Raw genomic sequence first — 20,241 nt, 5'->3', positions numbered from 1 at the left:
GAAATTGGCAATAAATAAAGGAATGTGCATAAAAAGGCCAGAAAATGTTTCAGGGATGAGGAACCCTAGCTAAGTCTTCCCTGCATGTTGGGTAATGAGATACAGGTAGAGTTGTTTTGTGGTGTATAGTTTACCTCTAACAAAGGAAAAATTTTGTGTGTTTCCTGTCAGTAACTAAGGATTGAATAACTAATCTTGTCTGTGAGCATCTTGTCATCCCTTGAAAAGCAGGAAATGGTAAAGAATGGTGCCATATAGAGTGCATACAGCAAAGATTGATGCTGGGTAACACAGACGCATGGAACTTCTACAGTACCGTATTTTGGAGTGCTGAAAGGTTGTGAAACAGTTGGAGGTCCTTCTCCAGCATTAGTGAATCCTGAAATCTGCACACGGTAGATGGTTTTTTCCTTCAGTCTGTTAAGATGGTAACTTGTGATAGAAGAATTGAGAGTAACAGCTGAAACACATGAGTGGGTGGGGAAGGAGACTATTAGACAAACTCTGACGGCTGAGCCTATATCAGTGTAGGTGACTGCGGAAAAAGCAGATTTTCTGCGCCCTAATCCACACCTGGAGGAAGTAACACAGTGCAGATGCTCTTTGGATAGGTACAAGATTTCTCCAAAATACTTTTGTACATTTTAAATCCAGGGGTAAAAAGCATGAGCTTTTATCACACCGAGGGTGTTTAGGTGGTGAGTGCAGAAGGCTGTGTATACTGCATCACAGGAAAAAAACACCTACCTTGCTGAACAGTGGTTTTCATGTTAGCTGTGACAGTTGACATTAAGGACTAGACCCTATCACATAATTTACTCTCACTACAGTAGTCGGTAGTTATTCACCTCAATTAATACCAGTGCTGTTACTCATTATTGAATACAGCGAAAGGGTTGTGTATTCTGCTTCACCTACTTTGTAGGGCTTTCAGCTCAACCTTTCTTTTCTGATGGTGCAGTGACTTTTCCCCAGCAAGAATAATGCAAGCAATGATGCTGCAGTATGCTTTTAACAGGGCAGAAATTATTTTTCAAGTCTGCCACTGCAAATTTAAGGTCTTCATAGGAGTGGCAATGGTGCTGTAGCCTATAGGCTTCCTTCCCCCAGGTTCCCCAATAAAATTACTTTTCCTGCCTGGAAAACGTGGCAATTGTGTGTCGTGTCACTGTCACATTGACCGATTAGGGCAGAAGAAAAAAAAATAAAAATTAAGTTCAGCCCTGAACACTTCCTTTCTGTTTCCTCTTGCGCTTTCTGATAGTTATTTGGGGGTGCAATAGAGTCCCCTGAAGACAGTGACAAACCTGCTGCTAACACTGTGTACTTGAAGCTTTTGTTAGTTTTTACAGTCCTGTAAAGGTATAGGCCAACATGAATTACAGAACTTTTGCTGTTCTCTTTTGTCAGGTCTTAGGTGCTATTTGTCTTCCATAGCATGTCTTTAACTTTATTTGAAAGTCTGTATGTGCAAAGTTAATGTATTATTATTTATGGCAAGGACACTTTCCACTGCAGATCAGAAGAAAAATGTTTATCATAAGAAGTATGGGGATTCTTTTTTTTGAAAACTCAAGCGGTTTGAGCTCACGACTATTCATTTATTTCAATGTGTTGAAGTTTCATCTGTTGTAGTTAAACACAAAAGCTATCAATTTAAGAAAATGTTTCTAAAAATTAAATCAATATTAGTGCATTTGAAAACAGGTAAGAAATACAAACTGCATTCCCTGCTAATTGAGTTCAAAAAAGAAATATATAATTTCTTAAGTCCCATAGAAAGGCTCAGAGTCAAGCTTGGCTGAGTTGCAATGAAACGTAAAAGTATTGTGGCTGAAATCTTAATTCCTCAGAAACACTGAGAGCATACATCTTCCTTTCAGTGCTACTAGAGAATTCTGCAGTAGTCTTAGAACTGTAAGCTTTAAGGAAATATTTTCTTACTAATATTTAATTTCATATGATATCTAAAAAATTCTAGGTATTTGTAGGACCATCTAGAGCATTAATACTCTAACCAGGACCTGACCTTTGAGCGGTCTCAATTTCCACAGAAATCTAAGTAACTCAGTAGTGTGCTGCAACAGTACTTAATGATCTGTGTGAAGCTTTTCTGTCATGGCTCTGAGCTGCTGCTTTTTTCTGAGTAATGGTGACTTACCCAGAGACTTTTTCCCTGATGAATCTGTGTAGCTGATCCTGTATCCCTGGAGAAAGCCCAAACAGTCTTCGGCAGCTATTTTGGTCCACTTCACAATTGCAGAATGCTTTGTGATATTCAGAATTGTCACATTAGCAGGGCCTGTCCTAGGAACTTTAAAATCAGAAAATAATTTAAGTTCTGCAACAATGCTTGTGCAATAGACATACAAGACTGAAACCTAGCTGCTTCCTAGAGAGCTTATTTCCTAATTCCAGTTGTCATAAATATAAGACAAAGAGTGAAAGAGAAAGGAGAAATCCCATAGAGTAAAGAACCCTTCATTTTAAGCAGTACCAAAGTAGGTAGAAGTAGGTTGTGACTGTCTCATTGCAAACACTTTTACTCCAATAGCGACAGCCATACTAATTTCAACTTGCAATACAAGACACTACTGAATTGGGATTGGAAAATCTGACTTTGGCCACAGTTAAATTTGAGCTACACAGAGTAGTAACTCTGAGACCCTCTTTCTGCTATTTTGGTCACGTCACGTGTAGTAATAATATTTCTGTGGACCTGTCAGTAAGGAACAACATTCAGGTCGTTCACTGTCAGTGCAAAACTGCTAGGACGAAAGGCAATGCTAACTGGAGAACGCTATTAAGTCACCTGGAAAAGAAACTTTGTGGGGGATTTCTTTTATTGCTGCAGATAGGGACTGAGAAGAAATAAAAGTGATGAGGTTATACAAAGGGGAGGAATACCTCCTTCAACTGAGTAAAAGTGGGTCACTCCAAAAGTCTTTTCGTGTCTTGTGAAACTTTCACACTGACACACGTCAGATCCATGTACCATTATTTTGTACAGCTTATATGGCTGAAAATTGTCTGGAAAACAAATAAAGGTACATCAGGGTTTATAAATGTTATAAATGATAAAGAAGGGGAGGAGACACAATAACTTTATAGCTTTTCTGTATAGTTCTTACTTTCTGAGACTCAAAAGCATTAGTAAAAGTTTGCAGTGCTTTACACTGAGTACAAAATATGTGCATCCTTCTTCACTGTCTCTGGATGCTTAATATAAACTATCTCATAAACAGAACAAGACATAACACGGATTTGCTTTTAAAAAATGCCAGATCTGCTTATAGTCTCCCTCTGGAAGGATTGAGCTGCTGAAGGAGAAACTAAAGGAGAAACTAGTAGGAAACTAAAATGGCTGTAGATATCTTAGTTCAAGGACAGATATTTCCCCCTCAGTTAGCATATTTAAAAACAAGCAAAACAACTAGACATGAAGTGGCAGTGCAGATGTAGCTGAAGGACCAATGAAAACAGTGCATTCATTTGTAGAACTCTGAAGCTGAATGTTCTCTGCTGTACATAGAAGCCAGTTCCGAATGGCCTTTGCAAGAGTCACCTAAATTATTTCAATCAAGATTTTCCATTACTGTCCTGTAAAGTGATCCCTGTCTGCATCTTATCAGACCTAGCTTCGTAAGCGGAATACTGGAGTTGAGCACATAGGCTTTGGCCAGGACATTCATTGGGATGAAAAAAGTCCTCTAAGGGAGGCTCTAGCAGAGCAGTTTATATTTAAAGTTAAGGTTACCTAGGGATAAGGGAAACTTTTTTTTTTAAACTCAGTAGTGTATAGGTCTACCTGGAATGTGGGTAAGGAGAGACATCATATCAGCAACAGCAGCTTAGCTGCATTTCTTGCCCAACTATGACCAGAAGAATCCTACTGAGAACTCTGCTTTTTATCTGCCTCGGTGTTGCTAAAAATGAGTTGATGTCTCAGGGCTGGACAAAGACAAGAGTTGCACTAGTCTGGATCTTCAGTTTGCTATTAAAAACAGGATGAAAATCTTACCACCCCCAACCAAAAATAACCAATAAATGAAATGGTGCCTCCATAAGTAGATGCGCTGATTGCTGTTACCTAGCGTGAAATTTCCAGTAGCTGTAACAGTTACTATTTTCATGCGCATGTCCTCTTTACCAGTGCCCCAGTCAACCACAAAACATTTTGGATTGTATTCTGGAGTCCAGGTGACAACTGCATTAGTTCCTTGGTTTTTGACATGGATTTGGCCAGGCAAGTCTGTGAAAAAAACATACCATTAGAGATCGATAAACAGGAAGGCAATTTTCTCTGCTCTTGCTTGCTTTCTCTCCTCCTCTTTTTTGAAGATTATTCATTAAGTAGCTATCATTGCAGGAGATAGTATATAGTAAGGTTTACAATAGTGTGTCAATAAAGGAAACTTAGCATCTAGTACTTTGCAATGGTCTCTGGGAGCTCCAGTGTTAATTGCTGTTCATGACCTTTAATTTCCCACAATCGGAAAAGGGGAAACGGCTCTTCCAAGCCTCAGGGAGAGGAAGCCTGATGTTGCTAAATAACCTCCTGTGAGCCGCTATTAACTGCTATACAGAGAGCAACTGTGAGATAGTGCTTACCTGGGTGAGGAGGAGAAGGGGCTAATTACACATTACAGCTATATAATTTCATATTTCATATACTTTGCCTTTTCTGCAAGGATCTTAAACATTTTTACATTTTTAAAGACAGATTATCAAACTAGGAGAGACCTTCTGACTGAAACTAAGAGGGGCGAAAAGCAACCTGCCATTCTGGTGTAAGAAATGGATCTTGTGGCAGACAGAAAAAAATTTCATTTCCTGTCTGAAAACCAATATAATAAAGTCAAATTAAAGAAAATAGCTGTACCAGCTAAGGAAAAGTTGTGCATGCTAAGAAGGAATTTATCTTGAGAACACACTTTGTGCAAGTAAATTCCCAGTATTTCATGACAGATACACAGAACCTGCACCTGTACAACCATATCTGAAACAGGTGTCTGGAGACACCCATAAAGAGCAGGCTGAGAGGTCCAGTAAACAAGTAGCTGTCAGTCAAAAGATGGCTTGAGGTGGCAGTATATATTTCATCAGAAGAGAGCTAAAGCAGTCAAATGTAAGGGCAAAACCAAACTATTAAATCTTTGCAGGGCAAAGAGAAAGAAAAATCCTGGAAAACCAAATAGTTGCAGCTGTCTGGAGATCTACAATGGTACTTGCATACTTGTTTACTGGTGCATGTTATAGCTTAATTTAAAAAAAAATCTTACTTTGAAAGAGAGGTGTTTCTTACATTGCAATACCTATACTTCAAGATTATAACAAATGAAACTTGCTTATATTATAATAAAAAATTTGTTAAATAGTTTTATTCTTTAAATGAAAAAAACTGCATATTTAGCATCACAAAAGCTTACATCTTCATCGGAAGAAGTACATGTACATCCTACCTATTCCTCCTCCCATCTGCCGGTAGGGGTAATACTGAAATAAAGGACAGTAGCAGGTCTCTTAATAATTGCTTAGCTCAAAAACCTTAGATTTGCACATAATTCTGCAAACTTTGCTTAAACTGCTGGCATCTATTTAACTTTAAGTAAACTCCATAAGCCCTTTTGACAGGTAGATCTAGCACATAGTTATTTCTCTAGCTTAAGAAAACAAGAAGTGCTAAACAGAATGCTAAATTGCTTAGTCTGTGAGTTAACTTCTATTAAAAACATTTCTTAAGAAACAATACTGACTCTCACTATGCAAAAATATCAGCCTAATATTCAAGAGAATGCTTAACCCTATCCCAAAGACTGTCAAAAGGTAGCCTAGAGATTGCTCATAAAACTTCACTGCTGCTCTCATGAATGAATGATAAGGTAAGTACCTGTTGCAGAGAAGTCTGGGACAACGTAGATGGCTTGTGGAGATTCTCCTGCTTTGTTATAGGCAGAAATATTAACTCTATAATAAGCCATGGAGAGATTTAGAAGAACCTTTCTGTCCTTTAGAAAGATTGGATTTGGTGGATCCCTGCAACTGTTGGGCATTCTTTCCACCTTAACGGAATATCCGAGGATGTTCTCACTTCGTGCTACCTAGTAAGAGGAAAAAGATTATTATTCTATAAATGTTATTATGTCCTGTGCCGAACAGCAAGAGGAATTAAATTGTATAAACAAAATGTCACCTTTAATGATGGGGATAAAATCATACTGTTTTAATCAGGTTATTAGGAATCAATGAAGTAAAGCATTTCCTTAAAATTAAAAGCATGCTTAAATTGAGAGGATTTAAGCACAGGATTAAGTGTTTTGCTTAATTGGGATCTTAGTTATGTGTATCCAATTAGTAATAACAGCAGTGAAGCAGCTGTAACGTTCTCTACATTTCACTGGAACATACCCCTCATAATTAGAAGCTTGAAAGTTAATGAGAGGTGTTTAATTGCAATTTATGCCTCTGGGAATCTTCATCTACTAGGCTTTGTTAGGCATTTGCTCTCTTTGAGGATAAATGCTAATAATTATACTACAACGTTGGAGCATGTTATATATCTTTTGATACAAATTTTTCGGTAGTGATGGTTCACTCGTTATTTTACTGTACTAATCTTCATGATAGATTGGAAAATAAGTGCACAGAAATGGAAATTATTGCAATCTAGATGGAAACTGAACTCAATACACAAAGTCCTCTGAATTCTATGAGGATTACTTCTGATATCAGGCTTGTCTGTTATTTCTTGGCACACAATTAATAGTGTGAAGATACCACAAAATGGGGAGATTGGGTTCTTTTAATGAAATAATTGGATACTTTTGGAGTAACATAGACAGGATGACATTCATTAATTTAAAAGGCAGAGACACATGTGTTAAGAGGAATTTCTGGTAAAGCTGGAAGCTCTTAAAATGGGAACAGATGTTTTTCCCAGGATGGGAAGAGAAGAATTGGTGCCATTATTTGAAGCCTTGATAAAGCTGCTGGGGAATAGCATTATGGTTCTCTCACCAGGCTTTGAAACTGGAAAAGGTTTCTGTGTAGGAGAAATAATTCCTAGGATATGTGAAATATGAGGTCTATTGTGCTGGTAAAATTCAGTTTTCTTAGCTTAGCAAAATGAGACTGGTGGAAGCTAGCACTGCTCTATCTTATACTGTCCTACAGGATGTCCTGTGTTATTTGCAGTCATGAAAACAAGATGTGTTGCCTGTTTGGGTGCTTAGAGCTGAAGCCAGCTATCTTGTGCCTGTTGACCCAAACTTCATAGAGGTTACTCACTGAGTGTTAGCAAAAGCAGAGGAGCTATGGCTAGCCTCTAACATCTTTAAGCTGTTTTCTTTGTTTCAAATTGGCTTAAACAAGTATGGCAGCAGAGCCCAAGAGTTTGGCTTTGTTTTCGCTACATTTAACATGCTGATTATTGAGTGCACTCCTTCCCCTGTCCCTTCGATATTTGTTGAATCCATCTGGACTTGAACCTTGTTTCATATAATAGACTAGTGTGTTACCCTGAATGAAGGTCCTAGCCCTGTTACTATTTTTAATATCACTCTTTTTTTTTAACTAAAGCATTTAGATGGAGAATAATTTCTTCTCTTAGCTTAATTTTTAAATTAGCATGTACAGTCTATTGCTTTATCACCAAATGAGACATTTACCGTGCGGCTTTGCCTTTTCAGGAGATAAGGGAAAAAGGGGATCTCTCCTCCTTATCAGGAGATGAGGTGTCCGTTTCCTCTGCTGTCTTTTCTTTCCCTTAACAAAAATGCAAGGGACAATTCCAAAACTTTCCACATCTTCTGATATTTCAAAACCCCGCTGGACTCTCCTTTCTGACAGAGATATCCCCTATGGCAAACTTGGAGTTTGCCAATGTCCTTTCTCTCAGAATGTAAACAGAATTAATTCGTTTCCACGCAAACACCTCTAGCAATGCCTTAGTAATTGAAATTGCCTGTGGGAACTTTGACTATACATTCAAGACTGTCAGTCATCCATTTCTTACCAAGAGAACTTTGACTGGTAAAACTGATCTGCTGTAGTTGGTCAGCTGATAATGACTCCTGCTGCAGAAGAGGGGATGTCTCTTCTGCGTAGGTTTGAACTTTAAATGTCACTATGGGAAGTATGCAGCTAAATGCTGTTCTTGTTAGCCAGAGGCTCTTTTTACATCCTGGCTATAATGTATTTGCACTTCTGAATTAGTAAGTTAGTAGATTTACCAAACTTTTCTAAAAGGTTTTAGTCTCTTTCAAGGAAAGTTTAATTCTAAAAGACAAACTTGGGGCATGCCAATTTTTAATGAAAGCTGGAAAGAATCTTCTTTCTAACCAATGATTTTGAGCCCAGAGATTGCTGTTTTAGTAATTCTTCAAGTTTATAAATTGGTGTAGTTTTCCTTGCTAGTTTCTAGCACCTAAAACACCACCATACACATGCAGTGAACCCTGAAGCAAGAGTAGAATATTCAATGCCTTTTGTTTATACAGTGTAGTCTCAAAACAATGAGAAAGTCTACTTTTTCCTATAAAGTAAAAAATTAATAGCATGAACATAACAGAAGGTATCCAGACTCAAAGTGAACATTACCTCCCACTTCAGAAGAACACTTCTTCTGCCTGGAGACATTTCTGTAGTTTCATTATATGATATTCTTGGCTTGTTCATGAGTTCTGGTAAATGTGGAAAAAGATGGAGACGTGGTCATATGAATCAGTTTGATCTTCACGTTTTCGACAGTATATGACAATGCTATTTATTATGATACAAGATTTGGAAAGGCTTTTACATTCATGTTTATTCCCAGGAGGACAAAACTACATTTCACTTACTGTGAGGGACCAAAATCTCTTTACTCCAAACACAAACACAGTGGAGATCATCCTTGGCTATGCATCTGAGCTGAACGATGTATGAAGACATAGCATTTAAATTCAAAATGGTGACATTGACAGCATTGCTTTCTACAGGCACCTAAAAACAAATGATGTTTAATTTATGTGGCAGCAATGAAACATAATCTTTTATTAACTGTTTTCTCAGCCAAGGACCAGTCTTCTGACTGCAGCTGAAAGTAGGGGTTCCTATCATCAAAGAGGAATTACCACACATTTTAGCCAACATCTTTTCATTCTTTCAAGGTAATATCCTCTTTCATGAACCCATTCTGTTCAGTAGGAACATGTAGCAACAGTTTAGGTCTAAATATTGCTTTTAAAATCAATATGAAATTATATATATACTGAAAAATAATCACTTAACTCTGAGCTTTGTTGGCATTCTGAAGAACAAAATATCAAGGTCAAATTAAATATTATAAAAATAAATCTCCTTGTTCTCAGATGTTACAGTTTGTCTAAATAGATCTACATGACTGATGTGGTAAGGAGTGTGGCTGGACTGAAGGTGTGACTGCCTGTGCCATAGCATCACAGAAGCAATGTGCATCTGCAGCTGATGATGGCACTGGAGCTCCAGTGACTGTACAGGGAATGGAGATTGTCTTGAAACAAAGGCACCACCTGTGTCTAGGGAAATCCCTGAGCTAAAAACTGTCAGAGAACACATGATAGAAATCTCTTGCTGTATGCTTGAACTATTTTACGCTCTTCCCCAGACGTCCATCAGTGGCCACTATTGGAGCACAGTATCCTGCATTAAATGGAGCTTTGGTCTGTTCATTTCTAGGTGTCATGATGTTTTTGGTAGAAGTGTTAGTGCAGGTTGAAGTATTTGTTTGAGTACTTGTCTGCTGTGAAATTTTCTTGTCTTAATTATACATACATATATATATATATAAAACCAACCCAACCCAAAACCAACAAAACCCCACCCAAACCCCCCACTATTAGGTGGCCAGCTCTTCTCTTTGATTTTCTACAATGCTGCTTTTTTTATTATTATTAAAGTTAATTAGCTGACTTCATATACTTTTGCTAATAAAACTAGCTTGGTCTCAAAAAAATCCCACAGCGCATAATGTTGCTGAAAGACTCTGAATGTCCTACAGAATAAGAAGGAATTGAAATGGATTTAAGACCCAACTGTTAAAATATATTACTAGTACATTAATCCTGCTCCCAGTAAACACTATTTTTCATCTAGCTTTATATATCTTTTGTGCTTGTATGCCCGCAATCACCCTTTCCCTCCAGTCCCATCTGCAAATGCAGCCTACATTCATGTGGTTATGAAGAGTTTACAGCTTAAGTTCACAGGATCAGCTGGGACATGGGAGGCAATCAATATTCATGACCCATAGTCTCTCAGTACTCAGTCATTCTCCTCACCCAGTTTGGCCATCTCTATGAGTCCTACACATTACTAACTTGAATCTCCTATCATCTCCCCTGTCTTCAGAATCCTGCAGGACATGCATTTTTATTGCTCTTCACGCTATGTTCTTCCCCATGCTGCATACCAGACTGTCTGCACATGGTTATCTATCTATTGCACTACCAAGTGGAGTATGCTTGGGTATCTGGCTGTCCTAGAATGATCTAGGACTTGTATGTCAATGAACAAGGGGACCCTTCCAAGACTTGCACATTCTTTGTACCAACACGAAGCCTTTCTTACATGGGCCTTTCATCATACTCCTGCTGAAGTGGCTAAATAAAGTGGCAGCCAGCTACGAGAGAAATGGAAAAAATATCATAGGTTTTCTGATACACAAGGAAGAACATGGGAGAACATTTTGTAGTGGTACAAAAGAAGCTAGGAGGCTCCTAGGAGAGCAGAGATGCCCAAGAAATAGGAACAGTTACTTTCTAGACAGTTTTCTTCTTGGTATTCTGTTCTACCTGATAAACACTTATTCTTCATCCAACCATAGATAACAGAGCTTGAAAAACAGGCAATTTCAGGGACTCTGTGATACAAATCATGCACATGTGCATGCCTGCTGGTGAAGCCTTTGCATGCTATGCTGGATGGCAAGGGGCAGGATGAGCAGCCGCTGCTGCATGCAGATCTTACTGAAATTATGACTGTTTTTTCCATCTCTGGTACTGCCCTCTTGCTGCACCGTAGTCTCACTGTTGCACTTCCTAAAATGCATCTAGAATTGATCTTGTATCACAGAGAAATTATTTCCCTTCTTGTCAAAGAAGGAAATATGGAAAACTGATGCAAAACAAAAGTGTGTAAGGTATGACTTGTTACCTTAGAAATCACAGCAACTTGATCTCTGATCAGTTTGAAAATTTAATGATACTAGCAGAACAAGTAATATTGCCCATCACTTAAACTGTAATCAGGATTTGAGTTGGCATGACACTTCTGATATCCTCTTCAGCTTTTGCGTTGCTGATGGTTGTAGTGTCCCATTGATGGATTAAAGAACCAGCTGACATGCTCTTTGTTATTTTTCTGCATAAAACAATTAATCTTTCTTTCCCAAACAGCTTCGGATCTGTTAGAACAAGACTAAGAGACCTCTGGGAGATTTGCCTACAAATTGTCTGCCTGCTGTTCCTCCTTGCTATCCATGTCATGCGCGCTCTCCAGTAGCACCCTGTTGATGTGGTAGCATCATGTGTGCTGTGTACTGCTGAGCTGATAGTAAGTCTCGTCACATTCTCAAGTGACTGTCATCTGGAAGTACTTACCAGTGTCCACTGAGTGGATTCTGTGAGTGCCTCTCTGTATCTCAGCTCATATAGTGTAGGAGTTACAGGCAGGTCCCACTTTATTATCAATTGGTTTGTGATCTGATGAGCATTTATGTTAGATGGTGTCAAGCACTTCCCTAAAATGGGGAACATGCAGCTGTTATCAATGCAAGAGAAGCAGGAAAGCTTTGGTAATTTTTTGGTAATTATGTCTGTCAGGTGTGGTTTATAAAAATTGAAAGACTTGGTACAGAATACTGAATGCTGAAGGACTTCAAAAAGACTGGAAATCAATAATTACTAAATCTTTATGGTGACAACAAAATAGGGTCGTTCCTCTTGCCTTTCTCTTGTGAATGCTTCTACTGATTTCAGGAAGACCCCTTTGTCTAAGCAGGTGCTATTCTGAGTGAGGCTGAAAGGCAAAATCAAAATGTGAAGAGTACCTATAATTGTGAATTGTACAAAAAATTTCCAGAACATCCTCCAATTTCAGCAGCTGTAAGTGCAAATATGTTTTTGTCTTTTCTCCCAATAAACACAAGGTGGCCAAAAGACTCCAGCGGAAGTCATAGTGGTAATTTGAGTTGTACTGGTAGTACCCCTCAGCAGTGAGAAGCACTGTATTTTCTAGGACCATGATTACTTTGAGAAGGTGATGTTTTGGGAAGCTCTTAAAGTTATCTCAGTGATCAGATATTGTAGGGAATCTTAAATAAACATCTAAAGGACATAGTTAACAGGACCTCTTGTTTTATATCTCCCCTGCAGCACTGTGTAATGGGTAAGTGGCCTTTGAAAAGACTTGAACTTCAAAAAGCTTTCTCAAAATGCTAATGGGCTATAACAAGGATTCCTTAAGTGCACGGTACTGAGTCAGCCTGCTCTTTGTAAACCAATAAAGAAGTTCAGAAAGCCATCAAAGAGAGTGCAGGAAGCTGGTTAAGTACTGTCCGCAAATATCCCTGTATATTTTTCTGAATAGGGCTATTTCATAGTTTAGCAAAAGCATGAAAGTAAAACTCTCCTCCTACAAAAGCTGATAGACTTCTGCTATTGATTTCAGTAAAGATTTCATCCAAGAAAGCCAAACTGCAGTTTGGCTTAGCTCTCTGAATCAGTAAAAATAACAAGTTGGGAGTTACAATTTAGGAAATAATCTTTAAGAAAATGCTACCACTGTTTCAGCTGGGGACTGCAGTAACACAACTCGCGAAGACACTGTACCTGCTTTGCCCGGTCTGACTGAGATGTTCTTTCCTTTCACGCAGCTGCCATGGGCATAATTCACTGCTATCCAAATAGATGCAGATCGATTCATGTAGAGATATTTTCGTTGTATCGTGATGGAAGATGATGATGTGTTTCGTTGAAAAAGTTTTGGTATTCTCTCCCTTTGGAGCAAAGGAAGCAGAATGAAAAACAAACATTTTATTGGATTATAGTGACTCTTTCTTTCTCCTGCCCCAGAAAGCATTATTATAGCAGTTGACAGTTTTTCAGGTACCTATACACAAAATTCAGCATCTTGAAATCTTGAAGGTGAGGCCTGAGCAGCTTGAAACAACATGTGTAATTCCACCACGGTGGTAACTCTAGCATTAAATTAACGTGAGAACCCTTGTTGTGTGGTGGAGAACTGTTAAGTTCCTTAAACTTGGAAGGCACAGCATGATACAAGACAAAATCCATATAGCCTTCTTTCATACTTACAGAGAGATATAAAGAGCATTTAGAAGTTATAAATTTAGGTTAGAAACTACTTCACAAAGTCTACTCACCAACTACCATAGAGGCACCTTTTGGATTCCTTTTAAACAGCATATCTTCTCAGTTACCTGAATCTAAATTACGACAAAAGTATGAAAAACCTCTTACGAGTTACATGTCTGTCTTCTCACTTTTGTTCCTGCAAAGCACCAGAGTTTGACCGAGATGTTTAAATGCCACCTCAGTCCTCAGCCCTGTAGATTTCTCCTGGTATACTTAATGCACACAGCACAGAAAGTCCAAGAGGTTTAGGCATTATATAGGAGGCTGTTCCTGTTCTGCCTAGGCTTTTTTTACCTAGCTCTCTAATTTACTCTAATTTACAGGACAGATTTTTTTCAAGGTTAAACCTGTGCCAGTTCAATGTTCTTAAAGAAATGGGCTGGCATACTAATTGCCTACCTACATATTTCAAGTATTAAATGTGCTGATCATGATACAATATTTAATAACTGAACAAAACCACTTGAAGGTTCCCCTGTCTTCTGCTTCAGACTAGTTGTGAATCAGCCATTAATATTTCAAAGCATGATTTCGAATGCTTGGTTGGAACTTCTCTGTAGGAGTGTTTTTCTTTAATCCTTTTCTTCCTGACAACTAAATCATAAAGAGCAAGTGTAAGGAATAATTTCAATGTCAAACTGACATTAATCGCAGAAAGGGATGATGTCCCCTTCTAGGCAAGCAAAAACACCTTTCAAACATTTTTGGTTTTCCTTTTAACCCAATAAAAAATGAGAAGGGAAGTTTTTCTTTAAGACCACTGGGTTGAAGCCTAGGAGCCTGAGGTTCAAGTCTTGGCCCTGGCTTGGGAAAATCAACACCTCTGTGAGGCAATTGCCTCCCTCCTTCCCCATGTACCTCCTCTTTCACTCTTTTTTTCTGCCTTCTCTGTTCATAACATCAACCCTGTAGCCTAGGAACAGCCACCTGATTTTGGCTGAGGATTCTAAGAGCAACTAGCTTATAAATCCTTCAGCTGATAGCGTCTCTACAGAAGCAGAGCCGTTTCACAGGTGCTTCTCCCCTTCCAAGAAAGTGGGGGTCCTGGAAGACCCAAGAGGCAACACAGCAAATGCTGTGGGGTTTGGAGCTCATGGCAAGTCGGCATCTGCTGCTGCCTCCAGTGGGAAAACGGGGCCAGTAACCTCAGCTCTGAGGTGGTTGCTTTGCTCCTCTGCAGTGTGCAGATCATCCCGGGGAATTTCCCAGTGTAGTGACGTGTCCTTAGCTTTAGAGGATGCTCCTGACCACAGCTCTTTTTCAATGCAGAGTAGTGGGTTATGTGGCAGAATAATCAGCAACGAGTATCAGAATTTGCCAACGGCATAGCGTTGTACCCTGTGTATCCCATGATATCATCTCACGGCAAAGATCATGTCTTCTGATCTCACTTCTCTCTTTCTAAACATACCGTTAATCTTATGGGAGATCCCAAATGTATAGATATAAAATGAGGAAAATCCATTTTTGTAATGCAGGTACTGAGACAGAAACCTGCTTAATTTTTTTTTTCTTAACCAAACAATGGGCAGATGTTGCTTTAACCTGCCTATCTACATTTTACCTGGCTTCTTGGTTTCAGCTTTCTCAAAAAAGGTGCAACTGAAGATATCCATATTTTAAGGCAACCAGTTTAAGATTAACCCTACAAGTTCATTGCCTCTACTAAACCAGTACTCAGATAATTCAGAGTTGCAAGAAAATACTTAAAAATCTATTTTTCTTATGTGCCACATCTGACATCGCCTTGGATACATGGTATAACATAACATACATTGTATAATAAAAACCAGGTTTTTTGTTGTTTGTTTGTTTCTTTTACTTTGAATGCATTAGTGTTGAATATTCAACACAAGTCAATAGATGCAAATAAAAGTAATTGATTAAGATGATCTTTATCAATAGTGTTTGAAATAGTGGAAAGGTGTATAATGACTCTTACCAAAGCAATAGAAATTGATGAGATGTGAGGAAAGATTTTGACCAGTATTTTGTAACAACCTACAATATGATGAAATACGTTGGAGCAAAACTCTGGCAGGTAGGAATCATGCTGAACAGCAATGGCCGCTTTTCACTTTCTGAAATTACTTTTAGACTTACCATTTTAAGAATACGGTATAATTAATCCTATTCAGAGCGCCGGGTACTGGCAGCCAGGTACAAGTTAGATCCTCGCTTAATTCTTTGTAGCATACCAATTCATTGTCCCAGTCTGCAAGATGGAAACATGTGGAATGGAAAAGACCCATCACAGGCAACTGTTTACCGTTAACAGGTGCGAGGTGACTATGAGAAGCAAAACCAAGTACAAAACAGGCTATATACCCTTTTGTGCAATAAAATAAGAACTAGCTGTGTGAGTCTTTATGCCACGTTTACTGTCAAGGCAAGTAGTTCACTAATGTTCAGAACAAGGGACAGAGACATTTAGAAAGATTAAACCTTACCGGTCCTAAAGTTTCCAGGTAAAATCTAGTTTTCCCACATGAAGGTAGAAAAGGATAGTTCTTCCTATGTTTTATGATGCCATTACCAGCTGTTATATATTCAACAACATAGCGCTGAAGTGCTTGCTACAGTGTTTCCTACAGCTTTGGTATCATTACACCTTTGAAGGGTGTTTCTCTCCTAAAGCAGTGACATCTTGCTTGCTGTTTGCCTCTGCAGTTATTTAAAGCTTAAATTTATTTATTTATTCATTTTCAATTCTGAATGAAATATCTTTTATACTTCTGAAAACAATATTTAATTCTTTAGCACAAAAAGTGCAGAATCAAATTACGTATATTCAAGGAAGCATTACCAGCTTTTGACCCTCTGCTTTGAGCAAAGATATTGCAAGGTAATCTCCTTAAACAAGATGACAAAATTATTGTGAACCTCTCCCTTAAGAGACCTTAGATGTTTTTTTTTTCCCCAGCTCTGTTCTGTTTTCACACTGTTCCATTCTGACAGATAGTGCCTGTCTTTCCACTGTGTTTCTGGCATTTTTTGCTGAAATCGGTACAATGCATTGGCTTCTGGTGGGTTACTCTGGATCTGGGGAGCAAACTCCTTCCTGGGGGGAGATGCTGTGACTTGAGAACCCTGCAGAACCAGCAGCATCTGCCTTGCACGGGAGGGAGGCACTGTTCACGCGCAGGATTGTAAACCGCAGTTGGCAACAGCTCTGCCTGGGGCAGCTTTTCGACTGTTAAACACAGATTTATAGATATTTTTTAAAGTATAAGCCAGAACTGACCGCACACACCCTTATGAAATATCTTAGAAATGAATGCTGTGCAATTAAGTTGGGAAAAAAAGGAGAGAGGGTCTGCATTTCAGTGTGTAACACCAAGGGCCAATGTATTGTTTCTGTGATTTCCTATTGGCAAGAATTACTGTGGAGTTTCTCGCAAAGCATTATACACTGCAGCGTAGAGCTAATTATCAACAGTAGAACCTATTGACTAGACTCTAGAATTACTCCAAAACCATCAGTCATGCCTATATGGAGTTCAGAATAATGTGCCGCTTATACTACCAGCTTCATAAAGATCACATTATAAAGCAGGAGGAGCATAAGTTTATGTATAAAATGACTTGTGCTTAATTTTTGGAAAGAAAAATATGAGGGTTTTTTTGCAACTGAACATATACATTTTTCAGCTAAAGGGAAATTAAACACTGATGACATTCTTAAAGGAACTAATTTTTAGTCTCTAACAGTTAAGCTTATTTCAGTGTTTTCAGTGTTTCTCTTATCAGAAATGGTAGTGATAAAATATGACTGTTCTCCTTTTTCTTCTGCTTTGTATCTTACTGTCTGAACTATTAGTTCAGAAGAATCAGCCATGATGTCTCAAAGTACCACCCACACTTCTCAAAAAAGACCCAGGGCTTTTTTTTTCTGTTCAGAAAAGTAGATAAGGATCTCAACAGGTACAGGATACTTAAGGTGATAAAAATTATTTTTTCCTGATAAGTAGTCACATATTCTTTATAACTATGAGGTTTAACAAGTTGCTAATAGGCCTATTGATCTTAATTAAGAAATATTTTGCAATTTGATATGTAAATATGTGTATCTCTGGAGTTGGTATTATGGGATGGTTACGGTAAAAGATCAGTTCTCCTCTTCCTCATTCAGAGCTATTTCTTCCTACAACCTGCATTACAGAGTATTCTCAGTGTTCTTTTCATTATTCAGATGACAACTGTATATTTAATTAAAAGTTGGTTTGGACCAAAAACTCTGTCAGATGAGTATAGCTCAGACTTTAATACCCTCATCCTATGACATTTCCTTTATCCTACTAAAAGAAATGTGCTTTTCTAATAAAGTTATGCTGCATTACTTTAGGTGTGTGCAGCTTCCTTTCGTGTAGGTGGAGATCAGGCCTTCCCTGTTTCTACAGCCATATGAATAATTTTTGAATTCCCTGCTTTTGTAACCTGACTACCAAACTAAATCTTGGCCACCTCATCCATGGACATGGTGCTCTAATGACTGGGGAAAGCAGCAACTGCTCTGATGTTCTTCTCCTCTTTTACTTTGAGTGAAGCCTTTCATTCATTTGGTGTTTCTTTGTTGCTGTCATTTTAAAGAAACACCTGAAAACAAAACCTTTTTGGAACTGCTGTAACTCTTCGTGTCAATACCTTTGTAACATACTGCTTCTGAAACTATTTGAAATAACAGTTCTGGAGAGAGTGATGAGAAGGAAATACTTTCGCTCGTCTACTAAATTTCTGCTAATTTCTTCCCCAAATTTCTATTAACTGAGATACAAGTGGTGACCACAGTGCTGCAGACCTGTCTCTGCTTGTAGAAGAACAGGGGGTTGTATTGTTCCTCATGCTGTCAGCATTACAAAAACCCTCTGATTTTCTCTATGAGATGGTGGTATTAGAACAGACAAAGAAAAAATAGTAGTTTTTATGTGTGGAAATAGTGTATTAGCTCAACTAACACGCCGATGCACCACCCTGCTGCCAATATACTGAAATTCTATATTACTTTCTCCAAATGAACACAACAAATGTTACACACTGTTTTTTTTTTCACTTGTCCTACTTGTGGGTATTAGTGTCCACATGCACATTCAATTTTATCCTATTGCTTTTTTGTTTTACTGTAATGCTTCCCCTTAAAGAGCAATTATTCATTCCAGCCCTAGAATAGTACTAGTACTGTATCATGACTGTGCTCTAAGAGCCATGCAAAGAAAAAAAAGAAATTTTCTCTTTTCTAAAGACATCACAATCCAGTTTCTTTTTTAAAAAACCCAAAACCATCCAAACAAAAAAAGCTTAATTTTTTCACTGTAGAACGTTTTGGGTTTTTTTCTTGTGTATGTCTGCTGTTGTCAGTAATGCTTTGGTAGAATTTAGTCTGATTCACTAATAGCAAGGAATAGAAAATTACCCCTGGCTAATTTCAGGAAAAATATAGTTGTCCTGATGACACCTTATCCAGTGCCACCATGTACTTGAAAACCCATCTTCTCTGCTGTGACTCTTAGCAAGTAGAATATTTCTGCCTATGATAAATTCAGAATCACAGAATGTCCTAGATTGGAAAAGACCTGTCAGATCATCTAGTCCAATCATTAACCTAACACTGACAAGTCCACCGCTAAACCATGTCCCTGAGCACTATATCTACATGACCCTTAAATACCACCAGGGACGGGGACCCTACTACTGCCCTCGGTAATGCATTCCAATGCCTGATGACCCTTTCAGTAGAGAAATTCTTCCTAGAAGTACACCAGATGGCCACCAGCTGCTGTGTAATACCCCCTGTTGAAATGCGTTGGACTGGTCCTTCTTTCCATTAGTGGTAATTTATTACTCAAATGTAAAGCATCAGCAATTGTCACACATAAACATCATAGATCCTGTTGTCTGTTGAAATCACGGCAGTTTGTCCAGAGGCTCCCCACCAGGTAGGATTTATGCACAGCTCGGCACTCGGAGGCCGCCAGGGGGCGCCTGGGCGGGGAGGGGGGGGCGGGGCGGAGCCAGCTGCTGGCGCGGGCTCCGCCCCTCCCGCCCCCCACTGCCCGCCAAAAAGCCGCGCACCAGTGCTTCCCAACAAAACCATTCTGGCTGGCGGGTTTCCTTCACCAACATCGTTTGTCTTTGCCATTAAGTGGGTATTACTTGAGAAGTATTAACCCACCTGGCAGCTGCTGGCAAAATGGCAAATCCCGGTTTACACAGTTGCAGGAATCTGGGGAATAAAAAGGAATCGTTTAACGAGACAACTGTAAAATAAATGAGCAAAGATGTTACTGACTGTTGTTTCTCCTATCCACATAACTTAATTCAGTCATGGTTTTGGTTGTACAACTTTGTCTTTGAGTAATGTTAAGAATTTTTACTATTTATAAACAGCGGTAAGTTATGCAGCAAATGAAAACTCACCGGTTGCAAATAAAAAGATAGCTGCGAGCAGAGAGTTCTTCATCTTTTCTGTAAAGAAGCATAATGATTATCATCAACATCACACTGTCTTCAGACTATTTTTCACACTTCCTCTTCAAACTTCCTATTCATTCCACTACTTATGCTGCTACTGGCTGAACACAAGTAGCAGGTTTATTAATGACAATGTGAGGGACATTTGAGCTCTAAGTTTTTAATTATTCTTATGAAAGTTTAACAACCTTTCTGAAAAGCAGAAGCTTTCTCCCTTGGTATTTGCAAGAAGTCACAGTGAGATTCTTAACAGTGTCTGAGATATCAGCAGTGCAAAACAAATTAAGCTTATATAGGTACTTCAAACTCCTTTGAAAATGCTAGCCTAAATGCCAATGTGAATTAGAGATATGGGTATAAATAAAAAGTAAGACAAGGT

General features: G+C 38.6%; 1 protein-coding gene across 1 annotated transcript in view; it reads right to left on the bottom strand.

Moving 5' to 3' along the window:
* The window catches only part of LOC309683679 (interleukin-6 receptor subunit beta-like), a gene marked incomplete at both ends in the record, with an annotated part of 28,566 nt that extends 8,715 nt beyond the window's left edge, over window positions 1–19,851 (bottom strand). The window contains 12 exons of the mRNA XM_082498003.1: window positions 317–460; window positions 2,162–2,314; window positions 2,908–3,030; window positions 4,091–4,252; window positions 5,891–6,101; window positions 8,599–8,681; window positions 8,841–8,982; window positions 11,619–11,758; window positions 12,849–13,015; window positions 15,498–15,609; window positions 19,564–19,614; window positions 19,809–19,851. Of these exons, the coding sequence (XP_082354129.1) occupies window positions 317–460; window positions 2,162–2,314; window positions 2,908–3,030; window positions 4,091–4,252; window positions 5,891–6,101; window positions 8,599–8,681; window positions 8,841–8,982; window positions 11,619–11,758; window positions 12,849–13,015; window positions 15,498–15,609; window positions 19,564–19,614; window positions 19,809–19,851 (1,531 nt within the window). The remainder of the gene's footprint in view (window positions 1–316; window positions 461–2,161; window positions 2,315–2,907; window positions 3,031–4,090; window positions 4,253–5,890; window positions 6,102–8,598; window positions 8,682–8,840; window positions 8,983–11,618; window positions 11,759–12,848; window positions 13,016–15,497; window positions 15,610–19,563; window positions 19,615–19,808) is intronic.
* Between the last annotated feature and the right edge of the window lie 390 nt (window positions 19,852–20,241).

The sequence above is a fragment of the Vanellus vanellus genome (assembly GCF_965231255.1).
Source record: "Vanellus vanellus genome assembly, chromosome: Z".
Lineage (NCBI taxonomy): Eukaryota > Metazoa > Chordata > Aves > Charadriiformes > Charadriidae > Vanellus > Vanellus vanellus.
The sequence above is the reverse complement of the archived record's forward strand: the minus strand, read 5'-3'. Positions and strand labels throughout refer to the sequence as shown.